General features: G+C 44.9%; 1 protein-coding gene across 4 annotated transcripts in view; it reads right to left on the bottom strand.

Annotated features, from left to right (window-relative positions):
- The window catches only part of CPEB4 (cytoplasmic polyadenylation element binding protein 4), a 56513-nt gene that overhangs the window by 18259 nt on the left and 26164 nt on the right, over positions 1 to 12090 (bottom strand). For 2 of the 4 annotated variants that reach the window (XM_045185156.2, XM_024576989.3), the window contains exon 3: positions 2755 to 2805. The exons of the other annotated variants lie outside the window; for them this stretch is intronic. In XM_045185156.2, the coding sequence (XP_045041091.1) occupies positions 2755 to 2805 (51 nt within the window). The remainder of the gene's footprint in view (positions 1 to 2754; positions 2806 to 12090) is intronic. 4 annotated transcript variants of the gene reach the window in all.

Raw genomic sequence — 12090 nt, 5'->3', positions numbered from 1 at the left:
CCACTCAAAAGAGGCTGGGAAGAAAAAGCTCCGGAAGTTACAGTTAAGACAAAGCAGAGTAGCTACATATAACCCCCTTTCTGAAGGTTTCTGAAGCCTGGATAGAATATTAACGGTGAACAGAGGGCTCCTTGTCGTTCCTTAAGGTCTTAAAATGGAACAATGAACGTAAAGCAACACTAGATGTTAGACTTTTATTTTCAGTTCTAAACTGCAAATGAAAGAGGGTGTGATGGGACTGCCTTTAAAAGTGAATATAGTAGGCTTTAGGTTATTTACCTTAATAATAGACCAAAAAAAGCATATTCAGCCACGGACAATTTATATATATTCTTCTCCATCCCTCGTATTGTGTTTTTTCTTTATAAATCTTTAGCACTAACGTTCCTACCTCCCCCCAAATGACACTGTTTTAACTTCCCCATGTGCCAGGTGCTGTGTTAAATGACTTCCGTGCACTCAATCTTTACCCCCATCCTAGGAGACGGGAAGTGTTTGCGATCGTTCCATGCTCTTTCATTCTGCACAATTACTGTACTACGGTAGCTTTGCAATGCAGGTACTCCCAAACCGGAGCGAAAACAAGGGCCCGGCTCCTCAGAATCCACACGTGAACGAGGTCGCTGTATCTAGAGCAGCACTCCGCCGCAGAAGATAAATGTGCCCCAGGAGAATGGGCTGTGACTAGGCCGGAGTCAGGACGAGAAGACACTGTCTCAACAACCCCCCCCCAACCTGTTATCACTGCACACTTTTTAATTAATCTTCTGTTGTAATCTGCTTTGCTCCTGAAGAAAAGATCAGTCTATCAGTCAAGTTCAACATCTGGTCTGCCTACAAGTTTCATTCCCCATTATAAACGGACAAAGCAGCATCTGGTCCTATGTGGTTGGTTATTAGGGACTAACACTTGATCACAGCCGGCAAAATCAAGTTCTGAAGCCCTTGACCACGAACACTGGATCTGCGACCATGGCCATCATGACCTCATACTCTGAGGTCTTGCGTGAGGAGCCAGCATCTTTGACGTTGCTTTCTTCTTTGTTGTTGCTTTCTTCTTTGTCTTCCTGTCTTTCCAGTAGAGCGGACTGAACCTCAGCCAGGAGACCTCCATAACAGTTTCCATGAGTGCTGGGGTAAAAAACCTCCAGTCCCCTTCTAGAGCCTATGGACCGGTACAATTTCAAAACATCAATATTTGGGGGAAAAGGTTACCTTTATTTTTTTCTTTGCCAAGTAGGGGTCATTAAAAAAATGGTTTGTTCATAACAAAATATTTGGGGGGGGGAGAAGGAAAACCAATCTCATAATAGATTTTATCAAAAATTATGCAAATTTAGCTGTAAGGAAAACCCACTAGAGAATGTTTATTTTTCTCACCTCAACATAGATGGACCAAGGGGCAACCAGTCTAATTCAGTGACTTCATGAGGAAACTGGGACAAAGAAGAATCGACCACTTTGCCACCTAGGATCGCACAGCGGGGTCTCGAACCTTGGTTCACTGCAGTTTCCACCACGCAGACCTGCCGCTGGGGCTGGTCCACGGCCAAAGCTCCAGAGGCAACCCTGACATTAACCCCCTTAGCCTGATGCCACTGTTACCGCTGGGTTTCCTTTTCAGTCTACATGCAGTTATGCTGAAATATTATATTCTGGCCTTATTTCTGGCAGAGCAGCACGAAAAGACCAAAGTCTGGCGAACAAGTAAGGCTTTTATAAACCGCAGAGCCTCCGGAGGATCTGATGAGCCCGCAGCCACTCTCGTCAGTCAGATCTCCTCACTTTTCCTGGCACGGCAGCCCTGCGCCTACAGAGCAGTGAATTCAAACACTGGCCAGAAAGATAATTTTTAGTGCCCCATTCACAATGTATCATAGACAAGGAGTAGAAGTTTTAGGGTTTTGTTTTTTTTTTTTTTTGGTTTGGTTTGCTTTGTTTTTGGAATGAGGAGAATAAAGCTATTTAGGCAACACTCCTCAAAAGTGGTGAGACTTCAAATGAGTTTTTGGAAATGGAAGGGAAAATGAACCCACAAATTTGAAATCCACTCACTAGTCAATGAGTAGAAAAGAAGTAAACAAGACCTCTGCGGTCCACCCAGTTATTTTAACCCACAGTACTACCAAACAGACACTCTTTGATTCTCTAGACTAGTGCTGAGCGTAAACGTGCCCCCCTCCCCCTGAAATGTAGTCTGCTTCAGCAGGAGCTCGTAAAAACGGAACGAGCGGCACAGTGGTAACATTTAGAACAAGCGGGAGAAGACACTGTAACGGCCAATAAAACTGTATTTTCCTGTTCTCGTTAGAGAGCAAACAGTCAATGACCTTGTCCTTTGCAATGTCAACCCCTGTGGTTTTCGGCTGCTTCTTCTGCTTTCAGATCTCTGATTACACTGGAACATTTTTCCAGCTACATGGAAATGGTGTATGTTGACATTTCAAAGGTCATCTACAGAAGCTAAAGTTAGATGAAGCCATCCTTTTTGCAACATTATGTAATTCTCATTGTGACCAATTTCAAGACAGAATGGGTTGGCTCTCAAAGTTTAAAAAGTCCTTGCCACAATTTGAACAAAAAATCATTATTCATAAAACTCCTGACCGATTGATTAATAGCAACTTTCAATTGTCACTACAGAATAAACTAATGCCATTTCTCCACTTGTTGAAGCATAACTGCTGTATTTGTTCACCTATACGAACTTGTTTCGTCCGTGAACTTGGCTAGGGTAAATCAATTATCACTTACCATTAATAAGCAGAGAGCTATCGGATCCTGGATAGGAATAGTTTAGACGACCTGAAGGTAAAAGAAGGCCGTTACTAAATTTAGTTTTTTCATGGATGGTTTCAGCGTATTCAATAACAAAATAATAGCAAGGTATTTAAAAAGCTGTATCATGGGATAAAACTTCGTCGCGCTAATAAACACAATGACTCACAGGACATATGTATTAATCAGCATGTTCACAAACATTCTGAAAGTTGGAAAGGAGGAAAGTAACATATCCTTCCGATTTAACTAGTTGGTCACTCTAATTTCTCACTCCCTCTCCAAAGTAATATTCTTTGTAGCATTCTGTCCCAATATCAATTCATAATAACAATCTTCACATTTTTTGCCCCATAAATGTGAACAATTTTTATTGCTTTTTAGAAGTATGTTTAGAAGTCATATTTTTTTATGATTTAGAACAAGTGACAGACTTATGCCTCCCGGAACAGACGTGCTGAGGGGTTTGAAATGCACATTTTGGAGAACACGCAGAGCACGCAGATAAGAACACATCACTGTGTTTACACGTGACGGAAACTATCACCGCACACAGCCACGCCCCGTGCACAGCAAGCACTCGAAGAATGCAGGGTTAGTTTCCCTTGAATTTTTAAGTGGTTCAAAAGGCCAGTTCTGCACCTAAAATGGGCAGCTGCAATGCCCATCCGGAAGGAGCTGGCGAAGGCACGAAAGTTTCTGGAGGACACGCCGACTTCTAAATTGGTAACCACAAATAGGGGGAGGGAGACGGCGCTGGAAATGGTTTCTCTATTTCTAAGGAATTGTATTTCTGTTTGGGAAGAATCTTACATGTAAGTTGAGGTACCTAGACCACAGATCCTTACCGAATGCTATTTTATAATATATAGCACAGAATTAGTGCTATAAATTATAAAAATCACTGTGGCAACATTTTTTAAGTCTCCATATTCCACATGCCCATTTATACCCCTCCTCGTAAGAAAGGTGGAGAACCCTCAACGAAGTCTTGCTCACCGGAGGAACGGAGAGGAGAACTTGACTGTGAAGTAGCTACCATAGCCCAGCATTGTATAAATCAGGAGTAGTGGGAGAATTTAAAATCAGCTCAGAATTACAAACGTTCCACAGGAAACTGTAGGCTAAACTCCGACCCTGCAGATCCACAGTAGACTCTCCAAGGCTACAAAAAAGTGGGTAAGCAGAGGGCCTCCTGTGCCTTGAGGCTGGGCGGGGCAAGCCTTCCTAGGTGCCAGGAAGACTCTACCCAGTTCCACCTGAGCCCGACAGGAAGCAGGGCTAGTGTGCGGGCCCCTCAATCCCACATATATGGACAACTCCAGAAAGGAACTTTAGGCCTTAACTAGCCTTGGATCTCTCAAATTCCTGCTTCTTTGAGACAGCCTCCACAGAAATGAGCTCAGGCCGTGAAAAGAGAACATTGTTCTTTATTGCCTACAGCTTTAATTAATCCATATCCAAAACTGGAAGTCTAACATGAAACAAAACCTGAACTTAATAATTTTTCTACCATTTAAAATCAAGTACAAGAATTGTTTTTATTGTTATTACATTGTTAACTTTCAGCTTGTTCCTGTTAAGGGAGAGGAGGTAGGGACAGCGATAAGGAAGGAGGAAATACAAATTAACTTATTGCAATTTCTTCCTAAAACCGGCTTCGTTATTCAGTGCTCACAGAGACAGCCCAGTGTCCAGCTCCGCTGAAATCCCACCTGAACTGCTGTGACCACAGCCCCGGGTCGTCTGACCTGTCACCGTGTGCCTTGTAAAGGTGCAGTCTGGAGTTGCTGGAACAAGAACATGACCCCCAACTGTTCAAAACTTGGGAGGGGCGAGCACTGTTTCTGAGTCCCTTAGCTCCGAGCAGCGGCCAACTTCCCTGTCACGGAACACGACACACATTTCCTAACTGCGGACCCTCCGGTAACAAACTAACAGAGCGATCACACATGCCATTCTTACTTATCATAAGACATTTTTTAAGAAGATGATATGAGTCCATACAAAACCAAATTTATGTAATTACATGAACTGAAGTAAAGAAGAAATGGTTTGCTGTATTTCTAAGAGGATGTTCCTATATTCCGGTAATTTTAGTGCTAACTTTCCAGCTGAAGTCATGGATGGCTGCTCCATGTGAACTACAGCATCTCTTCTGAGATGCCAAGGAAGGATGGCTGCAATTCGAATCTGAAGACAAACAACCAAACAGGCTGGCCCAGTTTACGAAAGCAAGTTCATCAGAAGCTCCCCTTTTGGGTAACTTTTAAGGAGACGAGGAGGAATGCTTCAGCTACGGGCACCAAAGTGTACCCCGCACTCGGTTCTCAGAGTTCCTCTCCTGGCGCACCTCTAAGGAAAACCAACCCTCTGCCCCCAAGGGAGGTGACCTTTGCTGCTGTCTCTGCTCTTCAGGCTTCTGAATACAGCCATTCTGGTCTCCGGCTGACACAATAGGGTACCGAAGAATCGCTGGCAAGGCTCGTGGTTCAACTCTGAAAGGTGATACTTGTTTTTAATTTTTGACCTGGTCTTATGAGTCTTCTCAGGTTGGACTCAATTTTGACGACTGAGTAGCAAATACAACTGTGACATTTTGTTAAATATCAGTAATCCTTTCTACTTCAATTTTAAAATATAAACAGTGACATTAAAAAAAACACCTTTATAAAAAAACTTTTTTAAAGCTTCCCTAACTTGCGGGCCCTATCCTTCCGTAAATTCTTTCTATAATTAAAATACTAGAGCCATCCACTCGTGACATCTATCATGGATCATGCACGTCACTTGCTCTCTGGAAATCTTCTGAAAGCCCCCATTTGAAGTGCTGTGGGACTCTCGAGTCTCCTACAAGCCTTCCCCATGCTCCCTGCGCTCCGTCCACTCTGTGCCGATGGCCACCCCGCTCCGCGGAGGCCCGTCCACACTGACATTTCTGCCTTTCTGTTTCATGGCTGCATTAGCAACAATCCCCTCCTCCATCTGGAGGGGATTTCTCAAATCTTATTTTCTTTCAGTTTCACCTTTTTCAGGGCACCACTCCCCCAAGGGAAACCCCCCTGTCAGATCAACTCGCCCCATTTCATTTCTAGCCACGTTGCACCAGCAACCTCCTTAGGTGATGATTTCAGCAACTGCCTAACGTTCTTACCTCTCTTACACAATAACCCCATTTAGGGACTTGAGGGTTTTGGGGGGTTTTTTTAAACTAGTACCTTGAGTTTCCTGTTTGGGCACCAGGTAAGGACTCAGTGAGTTCATTCCACTGAACTTAGAACACCAGCATTTCACAAATGAATAAAGTGAAGAAAAACAAAAATAACTGACACATCTAAACCTAAATATAACCCAGTGTTTATGGGTTTTGTTTCACTGGGTTTTTGGTAACTCATCCTATCTATAAATATACCCCAGGTCTTGGCACACTGAGAATTTAATTCCTCGAGGGAAAAGCAAGGTACTAGGATTTCAGGCAAGTGAACCTATTTGGTGAAGGAAATTCAATCTTTGAATCCTCTCGGTATTGATTGTGTTACAAACATAAAGTAAGAGTGCCTCATCAGCAGTCCCGAACGGAAGGGACACAACAACGGAAACGCACCAGTCCCCGGGGGCCCGCTGTGGCATTTGGAGCCAGAAGCCTGGCACACATCATGCAGGAGGCCCAGACTGTGTTTGGCGACATGACTCAACCTAGCCAAATACAGGCAACTGATGGAGTGCAACTCGGGGGAACCACACTACTAAATTCTACTGCCTTGACCGGGCAATTCTAGGCTAGGCATTTGCGAGTTGGGAGAGAACCAAAATTTACCAGCCAGGCTGACGAAGAACTACGTGAGGAGGAGGTACTCAAAGAACAGTATGTACTGTCATACACTCTTTTAAGACACTAACTAAAGTAACCTACTCAATGAGATAAAAGGAGAAAAGACGAGAAAGAAATTAGTATGTTAGCAGTATATGTATGTACTACTTTCAAAGTTATATCAAATAAAAGTTGTTCTCTAAAAGGTAAACCAGATGCCATTGCTCCTGATGATTCAGCAGGAACGGCTCAGTAAAGGCTGCCTTTCGGGCAACACGAAGACCGAAAAGTATCAAGTGCTCTACAGCGCTACTGGATCTCATGCTGCGACCTTCTCTTTTTCAGAATCGTGCCAGCACTGTTGGTGACAGGGTGCAGGCCAAGGAATGACAATGGGGGACAACTCTACTGGGTTGTCAAAGTACAGACAGATAGCCATGCAGTCCTGGAAAATAACAGTGACGCTCTAAGTTAGTTTTTTAAGTGACTTACCCTGTAAGACCTTAGATACTCCAAAGAGGGGGGGAGGTCTTCAGGAGATGTTGCTGCAAATTTCCAATAGGGGAAGGACAAGTATGGCCGGTTTCTCAGGCAGATCCGAGACTTATGCACACGACACACTCACGTGCATACATGTACACACGTGTTTGTTGTCGTCCAGCTAGCGATGCTCCTACACCTTGCTCCTGCTCACTGCTTTTAGTTCACGCTAAGTATGTAGAAGCCACACTGCAATAAATAATTTTTTAAAGGAGGTGCTCCACCTGCCTTCCCAGATGGATTGTTTCCAACACTGTCAGAGACTTGCAGCAAGGTGGCGCTGTGGGGACCTAGACGATGCATAGCGAGGCTCAAGAAATGTGTAATAAATGCAGTTTTTGATTACCACTTCCTGCTTATTATACAAATGCCGAACACATATCAATATGAGCTAACAAAAATGGACTTAACATGTTCTACCACTGAATGATATAGATAACTATCCTTAATAATTTATTAAAAATAAATTATTCTATTGACCTAAAAATAACTCCCCAATCAAAATTGGGAATTTTATTCTCCCTCCAGACCCATGTGTGATACAACCAACTTCCAGGAAAGACGTCTGCATGCAACATCATAAAGAGGGGGCTGGCTGGGGCTGACATCAACTAGAGAGCTCCCCCATCCCCAAAGAGCTGTTTAAATTAATAAACACAGAGTTTAGACTAAACAAAACCCTTCGCTAGGACAGAACTGGCTTTCCGTTTACAAGCCAGGGCTTCGAGAAATACTGAGTTCCCTCACCGGTTCCTGCAGGCTCACCTCTCCACACTGCTGCTTCCCTTCCCATGTTAAACACTTTAGGCCTTCGGAACTCCTGGTCCATTAACGTCTGCTTCCGAATTCCTTCCTCTGTCTAGAAGGCCCTCCTCTCTCTCTGCCCCCAATATCTCACCACTCAAGCCCCCACCCTTCTACCCAGGCAGCGTCTCTCTTAGGCCTCACCCTGTATGGTCAGCCTTCCCTACCTCGAGCCCCCTGCTCTGGGCCAGATAAGCACCGTGCTCCACACAACACCCTTGACACTTACGACACTGTACTTAAATTATCTATTTCTAAGCTATCTCTTCCTCTAGGGCCAGATCTTTAAGGACAGATGTTACATCCCAGAGCTTGGAGCAGAGAAAGGCGCTCAATAGCAGCTGCTGAGTGAGCGAAGGAAGCAGGGCAGCCATGGCGCCCCGGTGCTGTGGCACAAGCACGCAGTGAGCAGGGTGGTGGGTCGGGCCAGCCCCGTCTTGTGACCTGGGTCACATTACTTAGCTTCTCTGAACCTCAGTATAACAGGGAAGTTCCCATTTATCTCGTAAGGCTGCTGAGAGAAATTCATGAGACAGTTTTTGCAGAATGCCCAGAAAAATCCCCCGAATAGAGTAGGTACTTAATTAATACTAATTCCTTTCTCCTCCCCACTGATACACCAGAGAAAAGTAATCATTTCCACTTGTCAGGGACAGAGACAGGAAGGATTCCTTTTAGCACCTAAGGCCCAAAGTGGAACCTTGGAGAAGGGAGTGGCCATCTGGGGATTTTTCAGCTTCAGAGAAATGAGAAATTTGCTAGTGTTTTGGTTACAAACAGGAATATAATTCTTCCCTGGAACAGAGGGGAGGAAAAAACCTACCTCCTTGCTTTTGTAACAGCCAAACTGGCAAAGCAGTAGAAGTATTTTAGGAAATGAAAACTTTGAAAATGCACCTTAGCATTTTTCCTTTTAATAAAACTCAAGAGGCTCTTCCTTTTGTACCAGAAGCTCAAAATACAAGTTGTAATAGTGGCGAAAGAAAAGAGCGTTTATCCGCTAGGTAAGTAGAGCCAATGGGATCGGTTTCTCAGGACAGTGGAAGGCCTCCTGGAAAGGAAGGACCCTGTTGACTCCAACTCTGGGCAGGTGCGAAGCCGCCAGATCTAAAAGCACCTCAGAATTTCAGGCAGGAGGGAATGTCTCCGGAGAGAGCCCAGCAAAGAGCTGACCTAATTAAGGAATTCAAAAGATTTCCTACTGCCAGTAAGCCTAACAACAAGCCCGCAAGCAGGAAGGCTATTTTTATCGCTGCCAGAGGACTTCTGACTCTAGACGCTACATTTAGAGGACAGAGCAATAAGATAACTTGCCTTAAGAGGATGTTATGATACCAGTGATTAATGGCAATTCCTTCGGCTTTAAAAAACTAGGCACGGTTTTTGCCCAAACTAAACCAGCCAAGGCCAGTTTTGTTTGTTTAAGGATACCATAATGGGGGGGAAAAAGTGGAAAAACAAACCAAGAGATAGTAGAAAAGCTTTAAGTAATATAGAAAAAAAGCTAAGGTAGTAAATTGAAGTTCTCCTACCTTGCAAAAAGGTGGTTGATGAAAAGCAGCATGTGTTACAAGGGACATGTTTTAAAAGAACCAGTGAATGAACATCAAGGATCGTGCTCCAAGGTAAACACGGTTTTCAGACATGGCTCTCTGTACTGACATGAGCGGAAATAAAAGACGATCAAGACCAACTAGGAAATCCCTAGGGACCACAGGCTAAGTTGTTTGCGAGTGACTGAGAACTTTAGGGAGATAAGCCGCTCTGAAGCCTGGTGCTTGAAGTCCGGACCCTGAAAGGCAGTCTGCAAAGTCACTAGTCGGCTTTCTACAGACACACCTATCTACTAGTAACTCAGATCCCTTATTTCACGTAGATTCTGATGACCTTATGGAACCCTAGAGGAGAATGTGCTTGAATTTCATACCCGACCTAATTTCACCTTTAGTTATTTCTCAGAAGGCCCAGTTCCTATTTTCTGCTATTGATACTCAAGGCATGGGTCTTCCTCTTATTAGCTTTCAAAACTGAATAATTAACATGCTGTTCAAAGATATCTAATTATTTGGAGGATTCGCTGCATGAGGTAGGAGTCTTCGTTTTCTATTCCCTGGCCCGTCGTGGATGTTTGCTAGGCATTTGCTGGAGGAGTGGCCTCCCACGTTAGGCCTTACACAGACCCCAACGCAAAGGGAATGGCGGTGGGGTGGGGAGCGCAGCGCAGCTGAGTCACTTCAGGAGCACACACGCTTCAGTCTCCTGACAGACCTGGTGAATCAGAATCAGACTCAAGGAAAAGAACACGCCAGCCTGGAAAAGTCTCCTCAGTGACTAGTCCGACCTCTGCGCCCCCAATAAAGCACTGTCTACAAGAAACCAGCAGAGATCTGAATCTCCTGCAGAAGAGTGGGATAAAACCCCAGTCTTAAATTCTGCACCCAGTCGCCTGGGTAGAAATCAAGAGATTCAAAGCCTACTCTCTGTCTAGAGCGCGTGGAGACAAAGATGCTCACACTTTGTGATGTCGTCTCCCTCGTCAGCGCTACACAGTGGGGGCCTAAGCCCGTGGCCCAGGAGCCGGGCGGTGTGCTCCCTCCTGCCCCTCTGGGTCCCAACAAGTCGATGGACTTTACAGAGGCCGTTGCATCTCTCTGAACTTCAACTTCTTCAACTGTAAAACGGAGATCAAAAACCTCACGTAAAGGGTTATTGTACGGATTTCAGTTAGAGATAATCCTCAGAAGGAGCACAGCATAGAAATCAGAAGTGCGTGCCCTCTCCCTTGAAACCGCTTCCTACACAGAACACCCACATCTACCTCAGAGGAAGAGCGATGCAGACCAGCACGGGACGCGCCCTTCGATCCACTACCTGGAACGTGCAGTTTGCACAGATGTGTGTGGACTGCAATCCAGGCGGAAGCTAAGATGTAAGAAACGTCCACACGCCGCGTGGCTTAAAGAAGGCTGGCTCCCCCTTCCAACAAGGGCTACCAAGTCACCCAACTCCAGGTGGACCTACCCCCCCTGTCAGATGGCTCTCCCTGCCCCTTGGCATTGTGCCATATGTTGCCTAAAGAGCCCACACTCTCAGCCTGGCCTCGAAGGGCACAAAGACGGCTTCCGATGTCAGAGACAAAGTTCTGAAATGCTACTTGGTGGAGAGAATAATCTAGGACAGGGGGGGTGACCTCCTCAATCCTCTCTGTCCGCCTCCTCACCATTTCCTCTATTAGATTCCTTTTTGAGTTCTGCGCCTTTCCGTAATGGGGACGATTCTAACAGCAGGAGGTTATACCAGAACAAGAGAGGAGTTCTCTGGAGCAGTGTTTCATAGCTGCTGTAACCATGAAGGCCCATTTTGATCAAAACATTTCGGAGAGGCTCCCCACTGTGACAACCACCACTCCAGTGGATACTACGAGTGAAACACCACCACCACCTCGACCATAAAAGGCCACTGTGAATTCATCGGCACCTTTAAATGTATTTTCAATTCATCACATCAGCATCCATATGCTTTCGGAAGATGGTCACGCACACACAAAAGACACTAACTGGCATGCCTGGTCCTAAGGGGTTCACAGGCCCATCGAATAATTCTCACAGCCGAAGAGGCCTGTGGTCCACAAACCAAGAGCAGAAACATTTCATGAGGTCAAGTTTAACAACTGCCTCCTACACGTAATATACTTAGGCCTATCTGAAAAAGGAAAGACGCAGTCTAGATGCAAAGCCTTCACTCGGCCAACTAAATCTGATTCTTGGTTTGATCCCTTCTACAAGCTACTCAATGGTAAATACCGCCAAACCCAGAATCACGAAGGTCATACGCTATTGTCAGTCATTAACCCTTTAAAATCTTCGATTTTGTCACTGAGGAACAGCATGCCAGGGAGATTGTATGGAGTTGCTGATGATAACTTAGAGATTGTGAAGTTCAACCCCTTCATCTACAAGTGAGGAAACCGACACCTAGAAAGAGAAGTGACTGGCCCGGGGCCACGTGACCAAGAATGGCAGAGTCAGCTTTGGACACAGTCCAAAATGCTTCTCTTTTTATTTCTGACAATTCGGGAAGGTCTGTTTGTTAACAAGCTAACGACCTGTAATCATTTACGATAGAGACCAAGTGGCTGATGTCGATATCTCTATGTA

Source organism: Desmodus rotundus, chromosome 6, assembly GCF_022682495.2.
Source record: "Desmodus rotundus isolate HL8 chromosome 6, HLdesRot8A.1, whole genome shotgun sequence".
Lineage (NCBI taxonomy): Eukaryota > Metazoa > Chordata > Mammalia > Chiroptera > Phyllostomidae > Desmodus > Desmodus rotundus.
This window is presented reverse-complemented; position numbering and strand designations above follow the sequence as displayed.